This window comes from Mandrillus leucophaeus, unplaced genomic scaffold (assembly GCF_000951045.1).
Source record: "Mandrillus leucophaeus isolate KB7577 unplaced genomic scaffold, Mleu.le_1.0 Scaffold492, whole genome shotgun sequence".
Classification (NCBI taxonomy): domain Eukaryota; kingdom Metazoa; phylum Chordata; class Mammalia; order Primates; family Cercopithecidae; genus Mandrillus; species Mandrillus leucophaeus.
In genome coordinates this window covers 2,212,099-2,239,291 of record NW_012105276.1, presented here as the reverse complement: position 1 = coordinate 2,239,291, position 27,193 = coordinate 2,212,099, and the positions used below count along the sequence as shown (strand labels likewise).

Sequence of the window (27,193 nt, the reverse complement as noted above, 5' to 3'; positions counted from 1 at the left end):
ACAACATTATTAGTATTAAAAAAAAAAGGAAAATTGAAAATTTAGTAGGGGAATGATTTCGTAAACTAAGACATATCCATGCATGAACTATATGCTTCCATCAAAAATGATTCTTAAAGAAACTTCGTAGCAGTATCAAAAAAGCCTGTGATATATAAGTGGCAAAAAAAGATCTCAGTATTGTGCCATTGAATTTTATAATGGCATAATTGTATAAAACCAGTGGGTCAGCAAAAATTAAAAACTGGACAAAGAAAACTATCCCAAATGTTAAGTCTTTCACTGCGTTTCCCCTTTTAAAAAGCATAGATACTTTCAATTTGTTTTTCTGTCTTATATTTATAAAATCAGTGGTACTCATATATAATGCTGTCTTATTCTCCATTAAAAATTCATTGTGCACTTTGGGAGGCCGAGGCAGGTGGATCACGAGGTCAGGAGATGGAGACCATCCTGGTTAACATGGCGAAACCCTGTCTCTACTAAAAGTACAAAAAATTAGCCGGGCGTGGTGGTGGGTGCCTGTAGTCCCAGCTACTCAGGAGGCTGAGGCAGGAGAATGGCGTGAACCCGGGAGGCGGAGCTTGCAGTGAGCCGAGATCGCGCCACTGCACTCCATCCAGCCTGGGCGACAGAGCGAGACTCCATCTCAAAAAAAAAAAACAACAAATTCAACGTTTATGTTTTGTGCCTTGTAAGCTACTGTTGTGATGAAGTAAAATGTGTAGTTTGTGACAGTGATTTGTTTCTCTCCCTGGGTAATAGTTAACCTCTTTGAGAAATCAGAAGGTGATCTCTTTAATGCTTTCTTTTTAAGTAAGTTATCTTTTGTATGTTTCATAAAATTATTATATATGTTGGAAATTTTAGAACCATATCAGTGGATGAATTATCTTGCAGTCCTGTGATGTGTAAAATATAACAATATGCTTGTGATTTCTCCTTAGGAACTTTTCAAATTGAGACTAATTGCAGAGGTTCCAGTTGACCAGCATTCATAGGGTAAGATTAACATCCTGAATTATAAACACATGGTAAAGATAATTACAATTAAGTTGGTAGCTTGGGGCAAATAGATACTGAATACTTAGTATGTAAAAGAGATTACTATTCTTACAGATGTTTTGAGTAAAATCTTTCTGAGGTTTTTAAACCAGTTAATAAACAGAAAATTAGATCTGTAACCTTTTAGTAAAAATGTCATCTTCCTACCTTTTGTGGATTTTGTATGCAGGAAAATATATGTGTATATGATATTCATCATTTTTAACAGTAAAATCTAAGGAATATAATAAATGCCCATGGCAGACTTAGAGTCCATGTCTGTATTTTTCTGATTTTTGTTTAAGGTAGAATTTTTAATACTGCCATAGATTTGGTTTGCTGTATTTCTGTTAAGTAAAAGAAGGCCATACTTTCTTTGAGTAGGCAAATCAGAAATAAGCCCTATACTCCGTTGCTTCCTGCAAACATCATTCCGTCTTTTGTAATTGCAGAAGATTAATCTTAAGTTAGATTGTAGCAGTGCTTTTAGCTTTGACACAATGAATGAAGAATTTGTACGCTGTATAATAGCACAACTCTCTAATGTTCTGAATACACCTTAAAAGTGTCACCCAGCTCTGAACATATAGTCTAGATGAATCAGTGGTGAAGATAAGCGATCTGTCACCTACAGCATTCTAAACACCCTTCTTTTTTACAGATGAAGGTGAAGATCCTTTGACTTCTTAGGTATATTCACATTTCCATTCTGACTCATTGAGTTAACTATAAATTCTTTTTAATTTTATAATTTCAACTTTTATTTTAGATTCGGGGATACATGATCAGGTTTGTTATCAGGGTATATTGAATGACACTGAGGTTGGGAGTAAGGATGATCCTGTCACCCAGGTAGTGAGCATAGTGTACAATAGGAAAACTTTCAGCCCTTGCCTCTCTCCCTTCCCTTCTCCTTTTGGAGTCCCCAGTGTCTGTTGTTCCCATCTTTATATCTATGTGTACCCAATGCTTGGCTCCCACTTATAAGTGAAAAAATGTATTTAGTTTTCTGTTTCTGCTTTAGCTCATAGAGGATAATGGCCTCCACCTTCATCCATGTTGCTGCAAAGGACTTGATTTCCTTCTTTTTTATGGCTGTGTAGTCTTCCATGGTGTATATGTACCACATTTTTCATTTTTTTCTTTATCTTTTTTTTATTTTTATTTTAAGTTCAGGGGTACACGTGCAAGTTTGCTACATAGGTATACTTGTGTCATGGGGGTTTGTGGTGGATATTATTTTATCACCCAGGGATTAAGCTGAGTACCCATTATTTTCCCTGGTCCTCTTTCTTCTCCCACCCTCCACCCTTTGATAGGCCCCAGTATGTGGTGTTCCCCTCTATGTGTCCATGTGTTCTCATCATTTAGCTCCTACTTGTAAGTAAGAACACGTGGCTTGCAGAACATTTGGTTTTCTGTTCCTGCATTAGTTTGCTAAGGATAATGGCCTCCAGCTCCATCCATGTCCCTTCAAAGGACATAGTATCATTTTTTTTATGGCTGCATAGTATTCCGTGGTGTATATGTACCACATTTCCTTTATCCAGTCTATCATTGATGGGCATTTAGGTTGATTCCATGTCTTTGCTATTGTGAATAGTGCTGCAATGAATATACACATGCATGTGTCTTTATAATAGAATGATTTATATGCTTTGGGTATGTGCCCAGTAATGGGATGGCTGAGTTGAATGGTGTTTCTGTCTTTAGGTCTTTGAGGAATTGCCACATTGTCTTCCACAATGGTTGAACTGATTTACACTCCCACCAACAGTGTGTACGCATTCCTTTTTCTCCACAACCTCATCAGCATCTGTTTTTTGACCTTTTAATAATATCCTTTCTGGCTGGTGTGAGATGGTATCTCATTGTGGTTTTGATTTGCATTTCTCTAATGATCAGTGATGCTGATCATTTTTTCATATGCTTCTTGGCCGTGTGTATGTCTTCTTTTGAGTAATGTCTGTTCATGTGTTTGCCCACTTTTTTATGGGGTTGTTTTTTCTTGTAAATTTGTTTAAGTTTCTTAAGATGCTGGATATTAGACCTTTGTCGGATGCATAGTTTGCAAAAATTTTTTCCCATTCTGTAGGTTGTTTGTTTACTCTGTTGATAGCAGAAGCTCTTTAATTTAATTAGGTCCATTTGTCAGTTTTTGCTTTTGTTCCAATTGCTTTTGGCATCTTCATTATTAAATCTTTGCCCATGCTTATTGTCCTGAACGGTATTGCCTAGGTTGTCTTCCAGGGTTTTTATAATTTGGGATTTTATGTTTAAGTCTTTAATCCATCTTGAGTTAGTTTTTCTATATGGTGTAAGGAAGGGGTCCAGTTTTAATCTTCTGTATATGACTAGCCAGTTATCCCAGCACCATTTATCAAATAGGGAATCCTTTCCCCATTGCTCTTTTTTGTGTTGTTGAAGACCAGATAGTGGTAGGTATGCGGTCTTATTTCTGGGTTCTCTATTCTGTGCCATTGGTCTATCTGTCTGCTTTGTGCCAGTACCATGCTATTTTGGGTTATTGTAGCCCTGTAGTATAGTTTGAAGTCTGGCAATGTGATGCCTCCAACTTTGTTTCTTTTGCTTAGCATTGCCTTGGCTATGCAGAGTTTTGTTTGTTTGTTTTGTTTTGTTTTGTTCCACGTGAAGTTTAAAATGGTTTTTTCTAGTTCTGTGAAGAATTTCAATGGTAGTTTAATAGGAATAGCATTGAATCTATACATTGCTTTGAACAGTATAGACATTTTAATGATACAGATTCTTCTTATCCATGAGCATGGAATGTTTTTCCATTTATTTTGTGTCATCTTCAACTTCTTTGAGCAGTGGTTTGTAGTTCTCCCCAGTTAGCTGTATTCCCAGGTATTTTATTCTTTTTGTGCCAGTTGTAAATTGGAGTTTGTCCCTGAGTTGGCTCTCGACATGACTGTTGTTGGTGTATAGGAATGCTAGTGATTTTCACACATTGATTTTGTATCTGGAGACTTTGCTGAAGTTATCAGCTTAAGAAGCTTTTGGGCTGAGACTATGGGGTTTTCTAGACATAAGACCATGTTGTCACAGACAGGGATACTTTGCTTTCCTCTTTTCCTATTTGGATGCGCTTTCTTTCTTTCTCTTGCCTCATTGCCCTGGCAAGGACTTCAATACTGTGTTGAATAGGAATGGTGAGAGAGAGTATTATTATTGTGTGCTGGTTTTCTTTCTTTCTTTTTTTTTTTTCTTTTTTGCTAAGGAGTGTTTTACTTCCAAGTATGTGATCAATTTTAAAGTATGTACCATGTAGCAGTGGCAATGAGAAAAATGTATATTGTGTTTTTGGTTGGATAGTTCTGTAGATATCTATCAGATCCATTTGATTCAGTGTTGAGTTTAGGTCCTGAATATCTTTGTTAATTTTCTGTCTCAGTGACCTAATATTGTCAGTGGAGTGTTAAAGTCTCCTACTATTTTTGATTGGGAGTCTAAGTCTCTTTAAGGTCTCTAAGAACTTGCTTTGTGAATCGGGTGCTCCTATGCTTATGAAGCTTCGTTTGGCCAGATATGAAATTCTGGGTTAAAATTTCTGTTAAGAATGTTGAATATTGACTTCTAATCTCTTCTGGCTGGTAGGGTTTCAGCTGAAAAGTTTGCTATTAGTCTGAAGGACTTTTCATTGTAGGTGACCTGACCTTTCTCTCTAGCTGCCTTTAACATTTTGTCTTTCACTTCAACCTTGGAGAATCTGTTGATTGTGTGTCTTGGGGATCATCTTCTTGTGAAGTATCTTACTGGGGTTCTCTGCACTTCCTGAATTGAATGTTGGCCTCTCTAGCTAGATTGGGGAAGTTTTCATGGATGATATCCTGAAATATGTTTTCCAGGTTGGTTCCATTCTCCCCATCTCTTTCAGGTAAACCAATCAGCCATAGATTCAGTCTTTTTATATAATCCCATATTTCTTGGAGGCTTTGTTCATTCAGAAAGGCCATCCTCCAACTTTGAGATTATTTTGTCCACTTGGTCTCTGCTGTCTGCCTGTCATTTGAAAGGTGAGAGTGTGATTCAGAAGGGATTACATAGGCAGTGGGTTTTGTTCTACATAGTATGACTTGCTTACTGTGGTGTGGGGTGTGGTCAGGAAAATAGTCTTATAAGCAGCAAAAGGTGATGGAGAAGGATTTGAGGTTGCCTTCTCTATAAGAATTATCCAGCAACTCGTGGCTTATGCTTGTGTTCATATTACAAGAATATGGCTGCAACTTCTTTTATTTTAAGTAGATTTTAGAAAATATAGTAGCTTACTAAAAACTTCAAAGAATTGGGAGATCTTTTCCTAAAGAGAAAAATATTATCTACATTAAATATATGATGTATTCTGTAACTGTCAGAAATAAGTAAAAGTGAAGCAATATTCCTTAAAGTTTAGAACAACTCAAATGTCGGCCGGGCACGGTGACTCACACCTATAATCCCAGCACTTTGGGAGGCCGAGGTGGGTGGATCATGAGGTCAGGAGATAGAGACCATCCTGGCTAACACAGTGAAACCCCATCTCTACTAAAAATACAAAAAATTAGCCGGGCATGGTGGCGGGCGCCTGTAGTCCCAGCTATGTGGGAGGCTGAGGCAGGAGAATGGCGTGAACCCGGGAGGGGGAGGTTGCAGTGAGCTGAGATCACACCCTGCACTCCAGCCTGGGTGGCAGAGTGAGACTCCATCAAAAAAAAAAAAAAAAAGAACAACTCGGATGTCATTAGGATTTCTATAATTTCTATATTTTTCCCATAGTTTTAATTCACTCAGTAACTTTTAAATTTAATTTATTACTTACTATTTATAGTTATTTATTTTATTTCATTTATTCAGTAACTTTCTCTAAGGGCTTCTGATGACTAGGGTAATTTTCCTAATGTTTAGAGTATTCATCAGATTGTTTCCCAGACCCATTATCTTACTACAGCTTTGGGTCAGAAGCTCTGGAAAGGCAGTTGTGTGTCTCTCTTCTCCTTTGGTTCTCTGTATTATTTTATGATGATGTCAGCTTCTTTCCTTGAATTCTGATTTTTGTGTTCCAGAAATACTGTGCTTCTCCTTTACCACACTGACCCTGCTTCTCTATCCTTTTTCACTCTTCCTTATCTAATAAGCCTTCCTGATCTATTTTATAGAGGGAACAGCAATTCTGTCCTTCACTCACTAAATTCTTTCTCTCAAATAATTCATTTCTGTGGCACTGACCACCACTTAAATTTGGTCATGACTTCCTACAGTGGGCTAAACATGGCTGCTAAGGCTTAGCAACGTATCCATCAAGAGGTGGAGTTGATTTCCCCACCCTTGGAATCTGGCTGGCTGTGGTAGGTTTTTTGATCAATAGAATGTGGCAGAAATGGTGTGGAGTAATTTCCAAGGCTGGGCCTTAAGAGACTTGTAGTGTCTGCTTTTGTGTGCTTGAAACATTCCTTCTTAGCTCTTAGTCTCTTGCTGTGAGGAAGCCTAATTAGCCATATAGAGGACTGGCAAGGCCCCTGGTCGACAGCCTAAGCTGGGCTCCCAGCCAGCAATCAGTAGAAGCACCAGTGTTGTGACTGAGGCACTTTGGGCCTTCTAAGTATTCTAGTGCTCCAGCCAACACCATATGAACTGCCACATCATTCCATAGAATCATGAGAAATTATTAATTGTTAGTTTAGCCACTAAGTTTTGACTTGTTACACAGAATAAAGAATCAAAACAAAAGTTGGTACCTAGAAATGAGATGCTGCCATAACAAAAAATCTGTCATTTTGTCTTTGAGACCAGGTGTCAGTGAAGGCCTGAAGGGCAGTTAGAATACTGTTGCTGTTGGAGGATGTCAAATGGCACCCTTGCTTTATATTGAGAAAAAAGTCAGCAAGACCATCACCTGCAGTAACATGGAACATAGATAATGAACCTAATGAACTTGTGGATCTAGCTTAGGAGATTTTCCAGCAAAATATCAGAAGCTCCGAGTGACCCCTTTAACTCCTTTTTCTTTTTGTTTGATACTATGATCAAAGTATTTCAAGAAAGAGACCAATTAAAGAAGAAACCATTTTGATTTTAAGCAGACTTCAGAGGAAGTATTTCCAATCTTGAATTTTCTCAGATTGTAAATCCAACTGTTTCTCATCCCCAGCTCTTCTACCCAGCAAAAGATACTCAAAGAAAGAAATGGCCTCAGGTCCAAAGATCAGAAGATCAGATCCAGAACATTACTGCCAGTAAAACATGGTCTCAAGGTGAAAATAAAAGTAAAGGCATAGCTGTAAGACCCTTTATTAAAACTTTAAAAAGATTGAAGGCAGTGCCTCATAGAACTTCTCAGCTAAATGGTAGGGCTTCTAATAATTTCAAGGGTCTTGTCCCACAGCTTTCTGGAACTGAGTTAGATGACAAGATCCTGGACTTCAAGCCTGAATTTGATGCCATAGTGGGATGAAGTTTTGGGGGGGATCTTGAGAAAGTGTTAGTGTGCTTTGCATGTAAGAGGAATGTAAATCATTGCATGGCCAGAGAGTAGACTGTGGTGGATTAAGCATGGCTGGAGACTCTTTGCCACTCCTCCCATTAAAAGGTGGAGTCCACTTCCCTTCCCCTTGAATCTGGACTGGACTTATGACTCCTTTGGCCAGTAGATTTTGGTGGATGTGTCAGTGTGTAGCTTCAAGCCTATGCCTTACAAGAGCTATAGCTTTTACTTTTGTGCTTGGAATGTATTGTCTTAGAACCCACCCACCATGCTATGTGAGGACACTCAAAGAGCCACATGGATTCTCACATGAAGGAGTTACCAGCCAGCAGTTAGCACCAACGACCAGCCTAAGGAATGAGGACATTTTGTACCTTCCAACCATCTGGAAAGTGTGCCAGCCAACACTATGAAGTGAAAGAACCTCCCACAGAATCTCAAGAAATAAAACTTTTTCTTAAGCCATTAAGGCTTGGAATTTGCAGAACAGTTAGCAAAAACTCTCCCATCTCTATTGCTGCTGAGTTCTTGCCACTCCCTGGGAAAGGCTCTGTCACCCTGAATACACCCTAAAAGTTTGAATGGTTGGGGGATCTTTTTCATTTTGTACATTAAATTGTTATATAAATATTTATTGTGCCCCATGTGCTAGAAACTGTGTAAGATACTATAATATCATAGGATCAAAATCTGAATCCACTTGACTCTTGCCTCTGCGTGGACCTCTTTATCTGATGTTGCTATAGGTGGTACTGAATTTTAATTTCCCTTGACTATTTTATTCTTGGCTTTCTTTTTGAACATATTATAAACTTTACCCTTATTATTTCTCACCCACATAATTGAAATAGGCTTTCAGCCGCTCCCTTTGTTTCTAATCCCTCCTCCCACAAACCATCCTGCATATCTCCATAGCTCAGTGATTCACTGTTCTACCGCTTCACATTTCTGAGACTCTGAAGGGTTCATGTGGAGATGGTATCTGTTACTTTGTAGTCTGTAGAGTGGAGAGAGCATCCTAGATGTCTAGTGCAACTTCCATGAAGACTTAAAAGATAGGCGCTTTTCTCAGATAACTTTATTGTCTATCTTGTAAGCTTTCTCCTCCTGGGGAGATTTGGAGGAAAAAAAAAATCTGGCCTCTCCTAGACCAATTGACTTGCTCTGTGGGAGTAAGGCCTGGGTTTAGGTTTCTTTTAAAAGTGCCCCAAGAGGTTCTAAGGTGAAGCTGAGATTGAGAATCACTGTCTTAGATTTGTGATTCTTGAAAAGTGGTCCTTGGACCAGCAGCATCAACATGAACTAGGAATTTGTTAGCAATGCAGTTCTCGAGACCTACTTCCTACCTTATGAATTGGCCACTCGGAGGGATGGACTCATCATGTGATGTTTTAATAAGCTCTTGTGATTTTTATGTCCATTAATGTTAGAGAACCACTATTAGAAAAATCTAGGTCTCAAAACTACAACTGAGTTTGGGAAGTGTGTTTGTTATTTGAAAATCACTGTACTAACAAGATCTGAAAGAACTGGAAAGGGACATAAGGAAACTGGTATATCAAATGTTACTGCTGGTGATCATTTAGGTACTTGAAAATGTTTAATGCGTGTCATTAAATCTCTCAAGAGTGGTTAAATGAGTTACTTAGCATAAAGAAAGGGGGCAAATTAATCAGAGATACTGATGCATTGTTTCCTGGAGAAAGAACTCAACAAAAGGTGAATTTAAATTTCAGTTAGATATATGTTAGTCCCAAAAAACATCTTAATGGGAAGTAGCACTAAACATTTTGAAGGGCTCTAAGGTGATTTTTAAATCAGTGTTCAATGAGAGTAATGTAGAGAACCACTTTTTGGAATTGTTCGGCTATAATCCCTGCCTGGGGTCAGAGACAGATCTTTGAAGTAGCCTCCAGTTCTCAGTATATAATGACACTAAATACCATCTGATCATCATTTGTTTATTTTTTCACTTGTTATTTTAGAAATGCTTTCAAAGTAAAATAAGGACTACTGGGAAGTACTGATGCCTAACTTGAATGTTGATTTTACAGTCTTAGAGACTTTGGAGTAAGATTGTCAGTGAATTCATGTGTTTTGAAAAAGCTTTTATGACTTCTTAATGAGGTTTAAAAGCTGAAAGAATGGGATTAGAACTGCAAAATCCATTACTCTTAACATTTCTTTGGAATGATTTAGTGTGTTTGTATATTAGAAATAGAGATCTTATTTGGATTGAGTCACCATTGTTTACTAAAATATGGTCTGGAAACAATTTCCTGGACAGACAGTATTAAATGGCATAATGACAAAGGATAGCTATGCTTAAACTCTCTAGTTAAGCACTTCATAGGAAAATTAGCATCATTTTATATATAGGAATGCTGAGATATTTTATATATACTTAAATCCAGATGTTGTATATTTAAATATTAAGTTTTAGTTCAGTAGAAAATATTTAGTAGGAAAATGTTTAGCTGAAAAAGTAGATTGTATGTAATGGAAGACATTACAGAAAACTAGATTTACATCCTTATTCAAAAGATTATACTAGAACCCGGTTATAATGCAGATATTGGGTGAGTTGGGAAAGAGCGATAATTAGCTTTTTCTTCAGCTTTTGAGAGACCTAAGACTGTTAATTGGGTTGACTGAGACCATGTCGTCTGGTGTGCATGAGGTTGGGATTTGAGTCTGAGGACCTAGGTTCCAGTTGCAACTTTATTTCTTGCAGGTTTTGTCACCTTGGGCAAGGTAAATTCTTTGAGCCTGCGTTAATTTCTATGCATATAAACATAAAGAGTAATACTATTTATTTCAGTGGCTTGTTTTAAGTATAAAGCAAATTAATGTAAATGAGACGTGCTTTGAAGGTAGAAAAACAGATGTTAAATTATTAATAAAGTAGAAAGTGTATTTCTGATATTTAAGGAGAACTGTATTGTATAAAAAGAATCATGGCTGAGTAGCATTTTTGAATTATGCAATAAATTCTTTTCTGGCATGTTACAAATGCAGCTGCTGTGAAAGAATATGTAAAATGTTTCACACATCAGATGTCTTTATCATGCTCAGTGCACATAAATGCAGTCATGTGATATATGTTGTAAGACTTTTATAAAGGCTTGTGAATTGTGAATGAGAAATTCTTACTCCAGTGGTGCCATGTAATTATGAATTAGTATACAGCTAGGTTCTTATACATACTAAGTGTGCTTTCTAACCTTCAAAACAATTTGATGCTGGATGGTGACTAATTGTAAAATAGGCTTTGCACATGGCTTGGTAAACCCAAAGTAAGTTTCGGACATGCCCAGCTTTTTGATATTTGAAATGACAAGCTTACAAGATTATTGCTAAAAATATCTTAAATACAATTTGGGGTCAGTACTCTTAGGAGTATTTGAAGTACTTTTTAAAACGGATTGTATAATATAAAACCTCCCTAGAAACTTTTTTTTGAGGTTTCATAGGTACTAAAAGATATAATTTTTACATTCAATTAAAAACAAATTCTAGCATTTTACAATTTTCTCACAGTTCAAATTATCAATATATATGTAATTTAACTATCACAAATTATTGAACTATAAATGTTACAAATGGGTTTTATTAACCTCTAAATTAAACAAATATAAAGCCTAAGTATATTTAATAATAACATAATTTCCAGTAATTTCAGCCATATTTCTGAGCTGTATCTGGAAAGGTGTATTAACTTGTCACTTTTTCTAATGAGATTGGTAGGCTAAATTTTAGGAGCACTGAGACTTATTTGGATAGATGTTTGGTTTTAAATATGGGTACAGAAATCACTTGGTGTGACAAGCCATCTGAAAAATGCAAATAAGAACAACTGTGTATGAGGAATGAGTGAGATAAATTAACATATGTTGACTACTTAGAAAAACTAAGTGTTCATCTAAGTGTTGTAGATACAGAATTTTAAAATATGTTGTATTTAAATTTCTGAAGGAACTTCCCTGTAATTGAAAAGAAGTTCAGGGAGTGAGTATGGTTTAATGAATATGAGTGGGGCCCTGTAGATACAACTTTGCCAGAATGTGCCCCAGTGTGAAAAGTAAACTGGCCTGTGAAAATCTAAGCCAGGCACAGTGGCTCACACCTGTAATCCCAGCATTTGAGAGGCCAAGGTGGAAGGATTGCTTGAGGCCAGGAGCATGAAAATCTATTTGCCATATCATGTCTTATGACAGAGAGGGTTTCTGGAGACAGTATCTTCAGTTTGTTTGTTTGAATGACTATAGCTATTTTAAGATATTTATGTTTTCTCATAGAATGAAGACAAACACAGAGATGGTGTGTCTAAGAAACTTCAAAAGGTGTAGACCTCCTGACTGAAGCATATTGATTTATTTAATTTTTTTCATTATAGTAAGTATAAATATTTAAAACACATTATTTTGGTCAATGTTGACTTGTATTTTTATTGACTAAATATTCACTCTCTGTCAAATACCCTTATCATTGTTAGAGCTACTGTTGTTTTCATTCTTCTACAATTTCAGTTGCATATCTTAAATTAATTTAATTCTCGGGACCTGTGAGAGGACAAATGAAACATGAATTCAGAGCTGAAAGAATCCTTTGAAATTATCTGCTTCACTCTTTTTATCCATTACAAGAAATTCCTTTGCAACTTCCCTGATGGATGGTCATTTTATTGATCAAGATTCTGCTCAGGACATAGAGCTGAACTGTTTCACACAGCAGCCAGTTCGATGACTTTCCACCACAGACTGAATCAAAATGTAATTTTCTAAAGCTTCCACCTACCTGGTTCTACCTTGGGAGCAAATCCACTATTCTTTCACCTGTGAGGTTGTTGTGCAAAAATGTAAAGATAAATTCTCAGGCTCACCTAGTCATCTGTTATCTCAGCTGAATTTCATCAATTGCCTGTGTTCCTCTGTAGGAAATGGTTTGGAAACAACAGCTCCTGGTTGGTTTTTGGCCCATTTTGTCTTTAACCTGTAACTGAGCATTGGGTTTCAGTATTGTGATCTCACCAGGCAGGTACAGGAGGACTGCAGCTCCTTTATCTGGGTTCACCTATTAATATGGCCAGAAGTTATAATCAATATTTCAACGTAACAACTATCACATGACTAGCTGAAAGTATGCATACATGTCAACTAAAATCCTAAAGTATTTTTCACATATTCGTTCTTTCATCCAGCAGTGTTTTCTACCATCCCTCACACCCCTACATCATATTTATAGTATTTTGAGGTCTAAGCCCAGGACTTTCTCTTTGCCTCATATATTCCTCTCATTTTAGTTTCTGTCTTACCTTGACACACAATTATGTAAGGCAGAGAGGTGAGGCGGAATGAGAAGAGTTGAGAGTTAGAAATAGACCCACTTAGCTAGAGTGAAGGAGAGAAGCCCTGAAGAGTTATATAATCCACCTGTAGGTCCTAGGAGGAAGGTGAATCCATATAATATAATGTGATGCCCAGAGAGGACGCAAGCAGAAAGTAGTGCTCCAGTCCAGCAATTAAACTCAGAAATTGTAGAATGCCCTAACAGGTACAAGAGCATGAAGCTGTAGGGTTCAGGGTCAGATGGTCAGGAATATGCTGAGGATGAGACTTATTAACAGGGAGCAGGGACTCTGTAATGGGACTCTAAGGTTCAAGGCAAGATACCAGACCCCAGAAAGAGGGCAAATGAGAGTAAAAAAAGTCTTCCTGGCTGGGCACAGTGTCTCAGGCCTATAATCTCAGCTCTTTGGGAGGCCAAGGTGGGCAGATCACAAGGTCAGGAGTTCGAGACCAGCCTGGCCAACATGGTGAAAGCCCATCTCTACTAAAAAGACACAAAAATTAGCCGGACATGGTGGCATGCACCTGTAGTCCCAGCTGCTCAGGAGGCTGAGGCAGGAGAATTGCTTGGACCTGGGAGGCGAAGGTTTCAGTGAGCTGAGATTGCGCCACTAGACTCCATGTCAAAAAAAAAAAAAAAAAGTATTCCTTGGGGATGCTACTAATACTAGGGTGTCTAGAGAGAAACTCAGGCCCAGAATAGATGATAAGACTCCAGACTCAAGAAAATCCAGGAGAAGCCCTTGGAAATAGGTTAGAGCTGGACTACCAGCAAGGGAGGACCATGCTACCGTTACTATTTTTCTTCTTTTTCTTAGCAGATATTTTCTAAGACCCATATATTTCCTTTTACCTTACTCTGTGCTATCTTATAGATGATCTGGATTTTACTGATGAGCAATTTTTGAAACAATTGATGTATGTAAGACTCAACATAGAAATTCTCGGGAATGTTGTCTTAATACTTTTCAGGATGAAAATACAAGATAATCTTGTTTTCCTGAAGTCAAAAATAATTTAATAATGGAATATACCTTATTCGTTTATCTTTTTAGCACTTTGCCATCACAACATTAAACATGGGAGGGAGTCCCCGTGATCGAGTATTCTGGCAGAGCTTTTCTTCCGTATTCTTTTTTAAGCCATAACTTTTAAATACTTCCCAAGTTTTAAATACTCAAAGTTTTTTAATACTCACGTACTTAAATTACAAAGCGAAAGCTTGTGTGGAAAGGAGATAATACATTCAGTGACAGGTTGTTTTGGGCATAGAATTGTAGACCCCTCTAAGCCTAAGGGGTAATTTTACAAAGCAGAGCTTGCTTAAAAGAGGCTCCTTGTGGTGACTAAAACAACTTTCGGGCTATAAGTGATGCTTCAGATGTGGGAGAAGGTGTGGAAAGGAGCTTACTCAGACATTTCGGAAGGTACAGTGTGACCATTGGAAATTAGGTGGCTGGCTGTGGTGGCTCATAGTTGTAATTCCAGCACTTTCAGAGGCCAAGCAGGGAGGATCACTTGAAGCCAAGAGTCTAAGGCCTGTGAGACCCTGTCAAAGAAAGAAAGAAAGAAAAAGAGAGAGAAAGAGCGGGGGGTGAGGAAGGGAGGAAGGAGCATAGGAACAAGTTTTTCAAATGTCCGTTGAAGACAGATTGACTCCTGGTTTTTAGTAGCCTAGCCTGGAGTTGAGATCCAAGACGTAATGAGATAATTACCTCAAGAGCTCCCCCTAAATTTCTTTCTAGTCACTATCACTAAACGGTCCCCCATCTAAGAGACTATGGCTCAAAGTTGGATGGCCTATGGTTTCAAATGAAACCAGAAGACTTATGTGCCCCTTGATCAGCTCTCCCTTTTAGGTTTGACCCCAGAGCTAAATCCTGCTTGGGAAGGGAGGGCATGTGTGTATGAGCATTAGAGTGAAATGCTTATTTGAGTGCTTGCTTCAGTAGTGTTTATTTTCCTCTTCCAGTTTCTGTCCTCCTACAAGGGAAAGTCATGATTACACTAACTGAGCTAAAATGCTTAGCAGATGCCCAGTCATCTTATCACATCTTAAAACCATGGTGGGACGTCTTCTGGTATTACATCACACTGATCATGCTGCTGGTGGCCGTGCTGGCCGGAGCTCTCCAGCTGACGCAGAGCAGGGTTCTGTGCTGTCTTCCGTGCAAAGTGGAATTTGACAATCACTGTGCCGTGCCTTGGGACATCCTGAAAGCCAGCATGAACACATCCTCTAATCCTGGGACACCGCTTCCACTCCCCCTCCGAATCCAGAATGACCTCCACCGACAGCAGTACTCCTATATCGACGCCGTCTGTTACGAGAAACAGCTCCATTGGTTTGCAAAGTTTTTCCCCTACCTGGTGCTCTTGCACACGCTCATCTTTGCAGCCTGTAGCAACTTTTGGCTTCACTACCCCAGTACCAGTTCCAGGCTCGAGCATTTTGTGGCCATCCTTCACAAATGCTTCGATTCTCCATGGACCACCCGCGCCCTGTCTGAAACAGTGGCCGAGCAGTCAGTGAGGCCTCTGAAACTCTCCAAGTCCAAGATTTTGCTTTCGTCCTCAGGGTGTTCAGCTGACATAGATTCTAGCAAACAGTCATTGCCCTACCCGCAGCCAGGTTTGGAGTCAGCTGGCATAGAAAGCCCAACTTCCAGTGTCCTGGACAAGAAGGAGGGTGAACAGGCCAAAGCCATCTTTGAAAAAGTGAGAAGATTCCGCATGCACGTGGAGCAGAAGGACATCATTTATAGAGTATATCTGAAACAGATAATAGTCAAAGTCATTTTGTTTGTGCTCATCATAACTTATGTTCCATACTTTTTAACCTACATCACTCTTGAAATCGACTGTTCAGTTGATGTGCAGGCTTTTACAGGATACAAGCGCTACCAGTGTGTCTATTCCTTGGCAGAAATCTTTAAGGTCCTGGCTTCATTTTATGTCATTTTGGTTATACTTTACGGTCTGACCTCTTCCTACAGCCTGTGGTGGATGCTGAGGAGTTCCCTGAAGCAATATTCCTTTGAGGCGTTAAGAGAAAAAAGCAACTACAGTGACATTCCTGATGTCAAGAATGACTTTGCCTTCATCCTTCATCTGGCTGATCAGTATGATCCTCTTTATTCCAAACGCTTCTCCATATTCCTGTCAGAGGTCAGTGAGAACAAACTGAAACAGATCAACCTCAATAATGAATGGACAGTTGAGAAACTGAAAAGTAAGCTTGTGAAAAATGCCCAGGACAAGATAGAGCTGCATCTTTTCATGCTCAATGGTCTTCCAGACAATGTCTTTGAGTTAACTGAAATGGAAGTGCTAAGCCTGGAGCTTATCCCAGAGGTGAAGCTGCCCTCTGCAGTCTCACAGCTGGTCAACCTCAAGGAGCTTCGTGTGTACCATTCATCTCTGGTCGTAGACCATCCTGCACTGGCCTTTCTAGAGGAGAATTTAAAGATCCTCCGCCTGAAATTTACTGAAATGGGAAAAATCCCACGCTGGGTATTTCACCTCAAGAATCTCAAGGAACTTTATCTTTCAGGCTGTGTTCTCCCTGAACAGTTGAGTACTATGCAGTTGGAGGGCTTTCAGGACTTAAAAAATCTGAGGACCCTCTACTTGAAAAGCAGCCTCTCCCGGATCCCACAGGTTGTTACAGACCTCCTGCCTTCACTGCAGAAACTGTCCCTTGATAATGAGGGAAGCAAACTGGTTGTGTTGAACAACTTGAAAAAGATGATCAATCTGAAAAGCCTAGAACTGATCAGCTGTGACCTGGAACGCATTCCACACTCCATTTTCAGCCTGAATAATTTGCATGAGTTAGACCTAAGGGAAAACAACCTTAAAACTGTGGAAGAGATCATTAGCTTTCAGCATCTTCAGAATCTTTCCTGCTTAAAGTTATGGCACAATAACATTGCTTATATTCCTGCACAGATTGGGGCATTATCTAACCTCGAGCAGCTCTCTTTGGACCATAATAATATTGAGAATCTGCCCTTGCAGCTTTTCCTATGCACCAAACTACATTATTTGGATCTAAGCTGTAACCACTTGACCTTCATTCCAGAAGAAATCCAGTATCTGAGCAATTTGCAGTACTTTGCTGTGACCAACAACAATGTAAGTAAATCCATTCCTTCTTTTGTTCAGTATCTGCCGCACTTGTAGTGTGTTACATAGGGCAAGCAAACACACTTCAAATCATGCTATGTGTTCTCAAGCCAAGCCCAATCTGATCTTGTATAAATTACCAAAACACTGAGCATCCATTTTTAATCTAACTTACAAGTCGTCATGGAGATTTTATGAAAAAACATATAAGCATTTGGCACAATTCCTGGCACATAATAGTTGCTCAGCAAATGTTTTTCTCTTTGTGTTTTTTTTTCCCCCAATTTTCTACATAAACATCACAAAGTATTTTAAACTATTTAATTCGTTATGGTAGAGCTTACTTTTTGTTTTATGAAGGTTTTAAGTATTTAGGGAGTTTGGTAAAACTTTTCCGTTTTCCAAATCTGTCATAATAAAATAACTTCTTATTTTAAAATGCTGGGATTATGAATTATTCATAAATCCTTTTTGTGACGTTGTGAAAAAGATTTGAAGTCTGCATGCATGTCTGGAAAGATGATTCAAAATGAAAGGCCTGCCTCCATAATGCAACACTATGGCTTCTTAGAAGCTTTTTCCAGGATCCATACTTTAGAATGAACCATAATTTGCAATAGTAAAGCCAAGTTAAGGAAAACTTAACTTTACCAAAACATGAAAAAACAAAATAAATGAGTAGTTTCCTAGGTTAAGATATGGAGGAGGAGGAAAAAGGAAAAATTCATGGTAGTCTAAAGGTAAGAGAGTGAGGCTAATGTCCATTTTGGAAGAAAGAGGGAAAACCTGGTCAGAAATCAAATCTACCAAGGTATGAAACTGACATTCCTCTACTTGAAAATGGGTACAGCTGTTCCACCACACTTCAAAATATATTATCCAAAAATTAGCTGGGCGTGGTGGCGGGTGCCTGAAGTCCCAGCTACTCAGGAGCCTGAGGCAGGAGAATCGCTTGAACCCGGGAGGCAGAGGTTGCAGTGAGCTGAGATTCCGCCACTGCACTCAAGCCTAGTGACAGAGCGAGACTCTGTCTCAAAAAAAAAGAAAGAAAAGAAAAAGAAAATCTATTATCTTTTAGACTTTTTGTAGTTCATATGTCATGGTAAATATAGTTATGAGCATCGTGTTGGCTAATAAACATATTAATTATACATTATTTTTGAAAACCATGGGTGTTAGAGAAATACCAGAAAATTGGGGGGTGAGAGCAAAATTCATGCTGATTTTTAGAACTCTCTGACTTTATTCATATATAAAAGGAGCGAGTCCATTGTTAGACAAATGAGACATCTTCAGATCTTAAAAGTTTGTGAGATTTTAAAACTACATTAGGATTGACCTAGATTAACAGTGTGCAACAGAAAGGGCTTGCTGAAACACAGATTCCTGAGCCCTGCTCCCAGGGTTTCCAATTCAGTAGGCCGGATGTAAGACCCAAGAGTCTGCATTTCTAAAACGTCCCCAGGTGGAGCTGATGATGCTGGCCTAGGGACTGCACTCTGAAAATCACAGGTCTAGAAGTATATCAGTGCCATTTAATTAGGCACATGATTAATATTAATATTTTGCTCACATTTTTTTCATTGTTAAATTTTAATAAAAATATAAATAATATTTTTAAAGGCATTGGTTCCACTAAGCAGTTACAGACAGTTAAATCACTTTCAAAAATGGATTTTTGAAAGTCGCAGCTTATTCAGGTGTTAGCTGGCCATGCATTATTTAAATGTATGAGCAGGTGAATATTTTCACCGAGTTAATATAATAAAGAAACCTTGAGACCCTTAGTACTTTTGACACAAGTTTATGGAATGGAATCCTGGACAATATCTGAAGAATAAGTGTGAATATCAGACACATGCTTTCTTGAATAAGAAAGGATACTTTGTACCACAAGAAAAGTCTTATGCTGAAAATACTTTATAACCAAAATAGAATGGTATCTTTTTGAGTGGGTTGTCCCAGAAATCTGAGAAAAAGTAGTTGCTGAGCATCTTTGGAGCCAAAATGATGAGCATGACATCTTTGGTGAACTTAGAGTCAAAGAAACACTGTGCAGAGACTATGTAACAACAATATAAACAAACTAAAACTCATCAGAGGACAGCCACCAGGAAGATGAAAACTCTGATGGGATACTTTAGCCTCATGATGGGAAGTACAGGTGGGAAGGGAGAATCGTCCACAATATTGGTCTTCAGATATTTGAAAAATTTACATGGAGAGTAAAACTTGCTGGGAATAACTACAGTGTTAGAACTTAGGGCAAATGGAGAGAACTAGGGCCAGCAGGGAAAGATTTCTCATCTTTCCATAAGCATCCAAAGACTGAATGAGCATTTGAGGAGGGAAAAGTCATTTTCTTATTAATAAAACTCTCCAGACAGGGACTGCCAGATACTCAGCAGGAGGGTTGTTAAAGGGCATCAGGAATTCATGTTTCATGTGGGGATTTAACGAATTTCAAGATTATTTCCAACCTTGAGAGTCTCATGATTCTGAGTTAGACCAAAATATTGAACCATGAGGTCAGGAGTTCGAGACCAGCCTGGCCAATATGGTGAAACCCCATCTCTATTAAAAATAAAAAAATTAGCCGGGCATAGTGGCACGTGCCTGTAGTCCCAGCTGCTCAGGAGGCTGAGGCAGAAGAATTGCTTGAACCCGGGAGGCAGAAGTTGCAGTGAGCCGAGATTACGCCACTGCACTCTAGCCTGGGCGACAGAGCAAGACTCCATCTCAAAAAAGGAAAAAAAGAAAATATCACACTGGCTGTGTACATACTTAGATATGCATATACTCAGAAATTCAAGCCAATTAATCCATGTGGAATGGCAGTTGATAAAGATTCCTATAGCATGCATTTTAAACGTCTGATCTCAAGACTTGGGCAGTGTATCAGGTTTATAGATGGAGGCAACAAATACTCCCTCGTAAGCAGAAAAGACATTAGTTGAAAGGATATTAGGTATCTCATATTACCACTGAAAAGACTGCAAAAGTAAGCTTGGAAAACAGGCACAAAGTAAGACAGCAGTGAGGACTGTAGCCAGAATCATAGCGGAAAAGCACAATGGTGAGGATACACTTCCGAGGACCTTACCAGCTCAGAGCACTGGTTCTGTTCCTGAAAACTTGATGATGCTGCTCTTGTGACCCTGGGCCTCCCACAGAATAGATTCTTCGTGGCTTCGACTTCTTTGTGATGTTAGCCCCAATTCAAAGTCCGAGTCTGAGCAGCTGATTGGCACAGCTAATGAATGCCCACATTGTGGCTGTAAGAGAGCTGAGAACACAAGAATCTGGTGGTGGTAGTTTCTCTAGTAGGAAGTGAGCTCTACTACCCACCAAGACTCATAAGGTAGGGAATTACCTCGACATGGGAAGGTATTCGGCAGTCCCTGGGTGGCAGATATTCACTGAGCGGGAGAGCCTTTAACATATGAATATGCGTTGTGCTTCTCCAACGAGAGATGGTATGCAATATTTGCCAAATGTGTTTGAGCAAGACACTTTTTTTATAGAGTGACTCTTGTGTTCTGTGAAGCATACCTTAGAACATTGGATTAGGGAAGTGTTAAAAAATAGAGGTCATCCACAGAGGACTGAAATAAGCGTGCCCAGATGTACAAAGAGATGAGACCATTTAGTAAGGTGGGTCAGAATGGAGAGTGCCTGGAAATCTGCTGGTCAAATTCATGTTTGATTCATTGGATAGTGACTAGGGTAAGACTTGAGCTTGAAAGTGCTAGTTAGCCTGAACTGGTACCTTCAAAGGAGGCTCTGATTGTAGCATATGAAAGGCTTGTGAGAGGACAGCCAAGAAACAAAACCCCGTGGAAAGGCTGAATCACTTATGATTTAGAAGTAGGAATACAGATTTAAAACAAGAGACAAAGACTCTCATACCTGAAAGGAACACTGAGTCCGCAGACTGCAGCCTGGGGGTCAGGTCTACCCACTGCCTGTTTTTATACAGCCCAGGCTAGGATTGGTTTTTACATTTTTAGATGGTTGGGGGAAGAAAATCAAAAGAATATTTTGTGACCCATGAAAATTATATGAAATTCAAATTTCAATTTTCACAAATAGATTCCATTCTTCTTATTAGGGGGCCTGTATTACAACAAAATGATATTCAATTGTTATATTTTGAATTTCATCACTTAAAAATGTATGGAATTTTTTTTCTATTATATAAGGACCTACATAATATTTTCAGTTTTGCCTCTTGGCCCAGAAAGCCTAAAATACTTATTCTTCTGGTCCTTTGGAGAAAAACTTTGCCAGCCCCTACTCTAGTCCACTTCCCTTATTTTACTGATGCTCAGAGCAGTTCACCTGAGGTCTGAAGTTTCCTGGCAAGGGGGCTAGGATGGAACCCAAACACTCTGATTTCTACTCTACTGTTCTTCTACTATGTCTCGTTGGATCAATCCAAGTGATTTTACATGGGGAACAGTATGTGCGGGTGGGCGTGGAAGGTGGGAGAAATGGAGGCCAAGATCCATCCCTATCGCAGTGCCAAAGAGTAATTGGATTATGGTGGCATTGATTGTAATGGAGAGAAGCACAAGGCTTTGAACTAGGTTTGCTGAAATCTTAGACCAGTCCAGTTTACAGCTAGGTCTTCTTACTTCCACATTTGTGCTTTTTTTTTTTTTTTTTCCTTACATTAGTTTGAAGACTTCTAGCCAGAAGATGAATAATGTAGAAATTCCTTCTGAAGATCATCTGTGTGACACTGAGTTTTGTTGTTTTTGGCATCACTACTTAGAAATATTCAGCTGTGTTTCTTGAAATGATTGGACTTTAGGGTTTGGTAAGCATTTCCCAAGATAGCATGTGTCATTGGCCAGGAAAAAAAAAAGGAAATCTGGTATTGAGAAGGATTCTAAAGTAAGATCCCAGCCTCTGGGAAAAAGCGGGGGTATTTAATTTACAATGTCAGCCATAGATGTAAAAGAAAAGCATCCTGTTCTCGGGGACTTCAGTTCATTTTGCTGAAGACATTTGGTTGTCAGAGAATTCTAGGATGTAGAGAGATTACATAGCCATTAGTTTTTGTTGTTGTCATCTATTTTGTAGTTTATTATATAGTTTATGTAGGTGTGTATTATATATTATAGTTTATTCCATAAAACCATTTTGTTGTTGAAGTATGTCATCCCCATAATAGCCTGTAAGCTTTCTCATTGGTTTTTTTAGAAGAAATCAGTGATCCACTAAGGTAATATTTTGCTCTCTGGCTCATGTGTCATACAGTCTAAGAAAGGGCATGCTAAATAAATTGTTTTCCAACATTTTTTATAAAATTTGTTTTTATAAAATTTGTTGACCCAGGCAAAATTGGAGTTCTTGTAAGCTTCAAGGCAAACTATTTTTAAAACTATAAGTAGATTTTTCAGGATACAATTGCTGAGTTGAAGGAAAGTCTTGAGTCTTTAACAAAACTCTCCAGGCTCGTTTAGAAAAATTGAATGAGAGTAGGTGAGGTAAGATCCTGTGCCTTGGTTGGGCAGAGAGCTGGAGAGAAAGCCCTGGAGATGGACCCTTGCACATAGGAGGAGTTTCGCCAGCGTAGCTCTTGACTCACATTCACAGCAGCAATGCTAAGGGACTGGCCCTGAGGCTCACTCACACTGCCTTGGGAAATCCCTTTCCTCTGCTGGAGCCTGAGAAGTCCACTGAAATCACAGATGTAGAGATTTGAAAGGAGACTGGTGGGAATGTGGTAGTGCTGATAACCAGACAAGAGAGTGAGGGCAATGGCTTCAGGGTAATCACCCAGTAGGAAATCAGTCCAGTTAAAGGAGGTTCTTGCTGGGAATCTGAAGCTGACTGAAGAAGGGAAATATGGAATTCCCTAATGCAGTTCAGGTTAGGGTACTTTTCTTCATACCACTCATTACAGACAATTGTGTAATTGTTTAATGTTTCTCTCTTCCGTGAGACTGGTGCTTCTCAACTGGGAATAATTTTGCCTCCCAAGAGACATTTGTCTGGAAACATTTTTAGTTGTCACAACCGGGAAGGGGAGTGGCACTGGCAACTGGTGGGTAGAGGCTGAGGATGCTGCTAAACATCCTACACTGCACAGGACAGCCCCACAGCAAGAATTTTTCCACCCAGAATGTCAACAATGCTGAGGCTGAGATGTCAATGGTGACCTGCATTATTAGGCTAGTTTTCAAAGGCAGTCTTTCTAACTCAGTACTTTATCCCAGCAGCTAGCTGGGAACCTGGCACATCAGAAGGCACTCAGCACGTGCTCACTGAATATAAATGAGCCAAGCCTAATTTCTTTTTTAGCCAGTTTGCCTGAGTCATTTCATAGGCACCAACAAGCACTCTTAATAATGCAGACTGTAAAGGACTGATTTTTTCTCCACTTGGACATCACTGACCCTACTTCTGAGCTGCAGGTGCCTCTGTGCAGAAGGGGTTGCCTTAGAAAGAGGTTGCATTTCTTCTCATCTCTCTGCCTCATCTCTCAATATAGGTCTGCATATGTCGGGTTTGCATTGCTCTTGGAAAGGAAATGAAAGTAAAGGGTAGATATTTTTCCCTTTGTTTATATCTAATATTTTAGTGTACAGTGTTGATCTATATGGAATGTTGTTCTTAGCAGTGACAGTAATTAGATTTATTTTTAAGGATATACAGCACTGAATGTGTGTTAGAGGGAGGGGTGATGTAGGAGAATGGAGTTTACAACATCATTAACATTTTTTATGGAATTTGGTCATTTTTTAGCTTATATAAAAGCTATTTATCCTTTTGAGGAGAGACAGTTCTGGATGGCCCTAGAAACTTATCTCCCATCAGGTCTGCATTAGCCCATCAGAGGATATAGGCCAAGTCCCTGAGTGCCCTTTTTATCCCTGTTTCTAACAAAGCCAGTTTTTGAACCAAGGAACCTACATTATTTCATAGTTTTGTAGGTGGCCCCTGTCCCCAGCCAATATGTAAAGTATTATGGGGGTGGGGGGCGGTGGTATGTGCAGTCTATCTATGCTGAGGCCAGACTTACCCCTCAGTGAAGTGATGGGTTGAAGGGATTGTGTATGTGCTCAACTTCTTCTCTGGAGGTCTTTCCTCAATAAACCCTATTTCTTGTATGTACTGTGGCTCCCTTAGAAATTGACATACAACCTATCTACCATATAGGGGAGCAGTCAACGTGAGCAGCTTTAGGAGTTAACCTAATTTGCATAATATATATTATATTTAAAATTATCTCTGTATTATAAATTATTTAATTGAAACCATGCCAGAGGGAAGGAACAAGAGTAAATATTCAGGTGTATGTGTATGTAGAGGGGAATGAAATGTGCATGTATATATAATCATGTTTTTTTGCTTCTGCTTCTGTAGGCTTTTTTAAAAAAGAGAATAAAGTTCTCAGTCTGCTCTCAGGATCTTAGGATGTTTTTAAGGGTATTATTCATTACATTACACAGTAAACGTTTTATGAAGACTCTTGAGGGTGATTTATTTCTGATCCAGGACTCAAGAGTAATTATTATTCTTCTTACTGGTTTGTTTTTTATCTTAACGACAATGTGTGTATAACTACATTTTCTTTAAGAATTGCTTGTTAGAGTGTTTAAAACCAAACTCGTTGCCCACCCATATACAGCAAGGATGTAGGTGTCCAAGGTAGCCACAGTCCTCACTCCTCGCTGTACTCCTGTCTTTATTTTCCCTCTATCTTTTCATCTGCTTCAAATTTATCATCATTGTAGTCTACATCACTTATAAACCTCCAGAAATGTGTTTTTGGGCAAAAGGTAAATGTCTTATCATAAAACATCAAAAATCTATTTTACCAATTTCTTTTTTCTTCCCTTTCTAGATTGAGATGCTACCAGATGGGCTGTTTCAGTGCAAAAAGCTGCAATGTTTACTTTTGGGGAAAAATAGCTTGATGAATTTGTCCCCTCACGTGGGTGAGCTGTCCAACCTTACTCATCTGGAGCTCATTGGTAATTACCTGGAAACACTTCCTCCTGAACTGGAAGGATGTCAGTCCCTAAAACGGAGCTGTCTGATTGTTGAGGAGAACTTGCTCAATACTCTTCCTCTCCCTGTAACAGAACGTTTACAGACGTGCTTAGACAAATGTTGACTTAAAGAAAAGAGACTCATGTTTCAAAATCATTTTTAAAAGTATGCTCGGCTGGGCATGGTGGCTCACGCCTATAATCCCAGCACTTTGGGAGGCCAAGATGGGCAGATTGCTTGAGGACAGGAGTTTGAGACCAGTCTGGCCAACCTGGTGAAACCCCATCTCTGCTAAAAATACAAAAAAAATTAGCCGGGCATGGTGGCATGCACCTGTAATCCCAGCTACTTGGGAGGCTGAGGCAGGGGAATTGCTTGAACCAGGGAGGTGGAGGTTGCAGTGAGCCAAGATTGTGCCACGTACACCAGCCTGGGTAACAGAGCAAGACTCTGTCTCAAAAAAAATAAATAAATAAAAATAAAATAATGCTCCAGGGCTTTAAATGAGAAGTGTAATTTTCTAAGTTAATAGAGATGAAGAATGGGTGACTATTATGATGAACCATAACTAAATGTCTTATTAAAGCAACTCAGTGTCTAGCCCTAAATTAACCAGGTAAAAACTGTTAACACTAACCTGAAGTTTGTGAATGATTGTTCTTTAACTTATTGAGATGTTGCAAGAAATGCACATCGAGGGTGGACTGGGAGCTATGAAATGACTGAATTCCTCCTTGCAGTGTTTGCCTTCAAGATTGTATAGGTGTTCTCTCCTCTTCTTCCCCCAGTCCCCATTACTTATTTGCACACTTGTTTTAACTGACTTCCTGTTTTGATATTTATCACCAAGAACATAAACTCATCAATATGAATTGTCTTGATGTATACTCACCACTGTCTTTGATTTATGTTCCTAAATTTTTTTAGATGGGGTGTATTGTGCTTGGCAGAATTCGTTTTTGGCTTAATTTTTACTTCCTTTCCCAGCTTGCTTGAGTCTTCCTTAACCTGGTTTTCTCAACACCAATGATGACCCTGAGAAAATGCCTGCATTTGGCCTTTGCCTAGAACAGGAGCTGAGTATTTAAGATGTTTTATCCCAGGGGCATCCTGAAAATTAATGTATTCCCCAAAATTTCTTCTTATCTATCATCAAGGCCTTTTTTTATTTGTTAAGAATTTTTATATTAAATGTAAAACATATAAATATTTTCTATTGTATAATCTTGGATTCAAAATCTGTGAGGATTGTTTTTGTAAGATACATAGAATTTATGCATTTCTTTATGAACTTACTGTTAGTGTACTTGGTTTTGGCTGTTTATGACTCTCATGTTTGTGTACATTCTGCTCCAAAATGTTTTTGTACTCTGCAACTAATTACTTTTGGATAACAAAAGCCTTGTGTTTAATGCCCTAAAGTATTTGGGGGTTTCCTTGTAAGAGAGTGGCCGAATCATCTACCTCTCTCTTCCCTAGTCGCTGTGCAATCGTACGGGTACAATTCTTAATTACTTACAAAAACTGTGATAGAGGGGAGAGGTACACATTTGGTTTTGAAATTAATTTTAAAATATAGAAATTTAGTAAGAGTTAAAGCAAAAGACTTTTTTTCCCCTCCATCTGCGTAATCTCTAGCTGTGATTATAATGTAAAACAGCCTCTATTCAGTGTCTAAAATGAGTTCTCAAAACCCACAAAGAAATAGATCCATTTAACTGAAATTCATCTCATGCCTTTATCTAACTCTTCTGGAAAATACATTTTGCTCCTTTTTATAAAGAGCTTTGTGTTTGGCCTTTTATTATGCATATTTTTTAATGAATAAAATCAACTGACTCATTTTTGGGAAATGTACATCTTTAATGTGTTTTTCCCTAAGGGTCTAGGCATTATGATGCCACCTCTTCACTTTGGATATAACTATGAAGAAATGTATTAACTGCACCTACACAAAACGGGAAAGCACTATAGGTAAACAGTACTGTGTATATGGAATTGTGGTGCGTGGTAAATGTTTTCTCTTGCTTTGTTCCAGAAAGATGAAAGTGAGTCTTTAAAGCATAGCAAATAGAGCTTCCCTCACCTGCCACACACTCCTGCACTAAAGTTCAGAGAAAGGAACTATTCAAATCAAATGAAATTTGAATAATATTGGCTATAAGGGATATAGGACACCAAACAC

General features: G+C 38.7%; 1 protein-coding gene across 1 annotated transcript; it reads left to right on the top strand.

Moving 5' to 3' along the window:
- The first annotated feature begins 757 nt into the window (after nucleotides 1-757).
- LRRC8B (leucine rich repeat containing 8 family, member B) lies at nucleotides 758-26,810 on the top strand. Its single transcript, XM_011995590.1, has 5 exons — nucleotides 758-816; nucleotides 948-1,002; nucleotides 11,824-11,920; nucleotides 14,846-17,010; nucleotides 24,860-26,810. Exons 4-5 carry the CDS (start codon nucleotides 14,872-14,874, stop codon nucleotides 25,130-25,132), a joined length of 2,412 nt encoding a protein of 803 aa, XP_011850980.1. The 5' UTR covers nucleotides 758-816; nucleotides 948-1,002; nucleotides 11,824-11,920; nucleotides 14,846-14,871; the 3' UTR covers nucleotides 25,133-26,810.
- The last annotated feature ends 383 nt before the right edge of the window (nucleotides 26,811-27,193 follow it).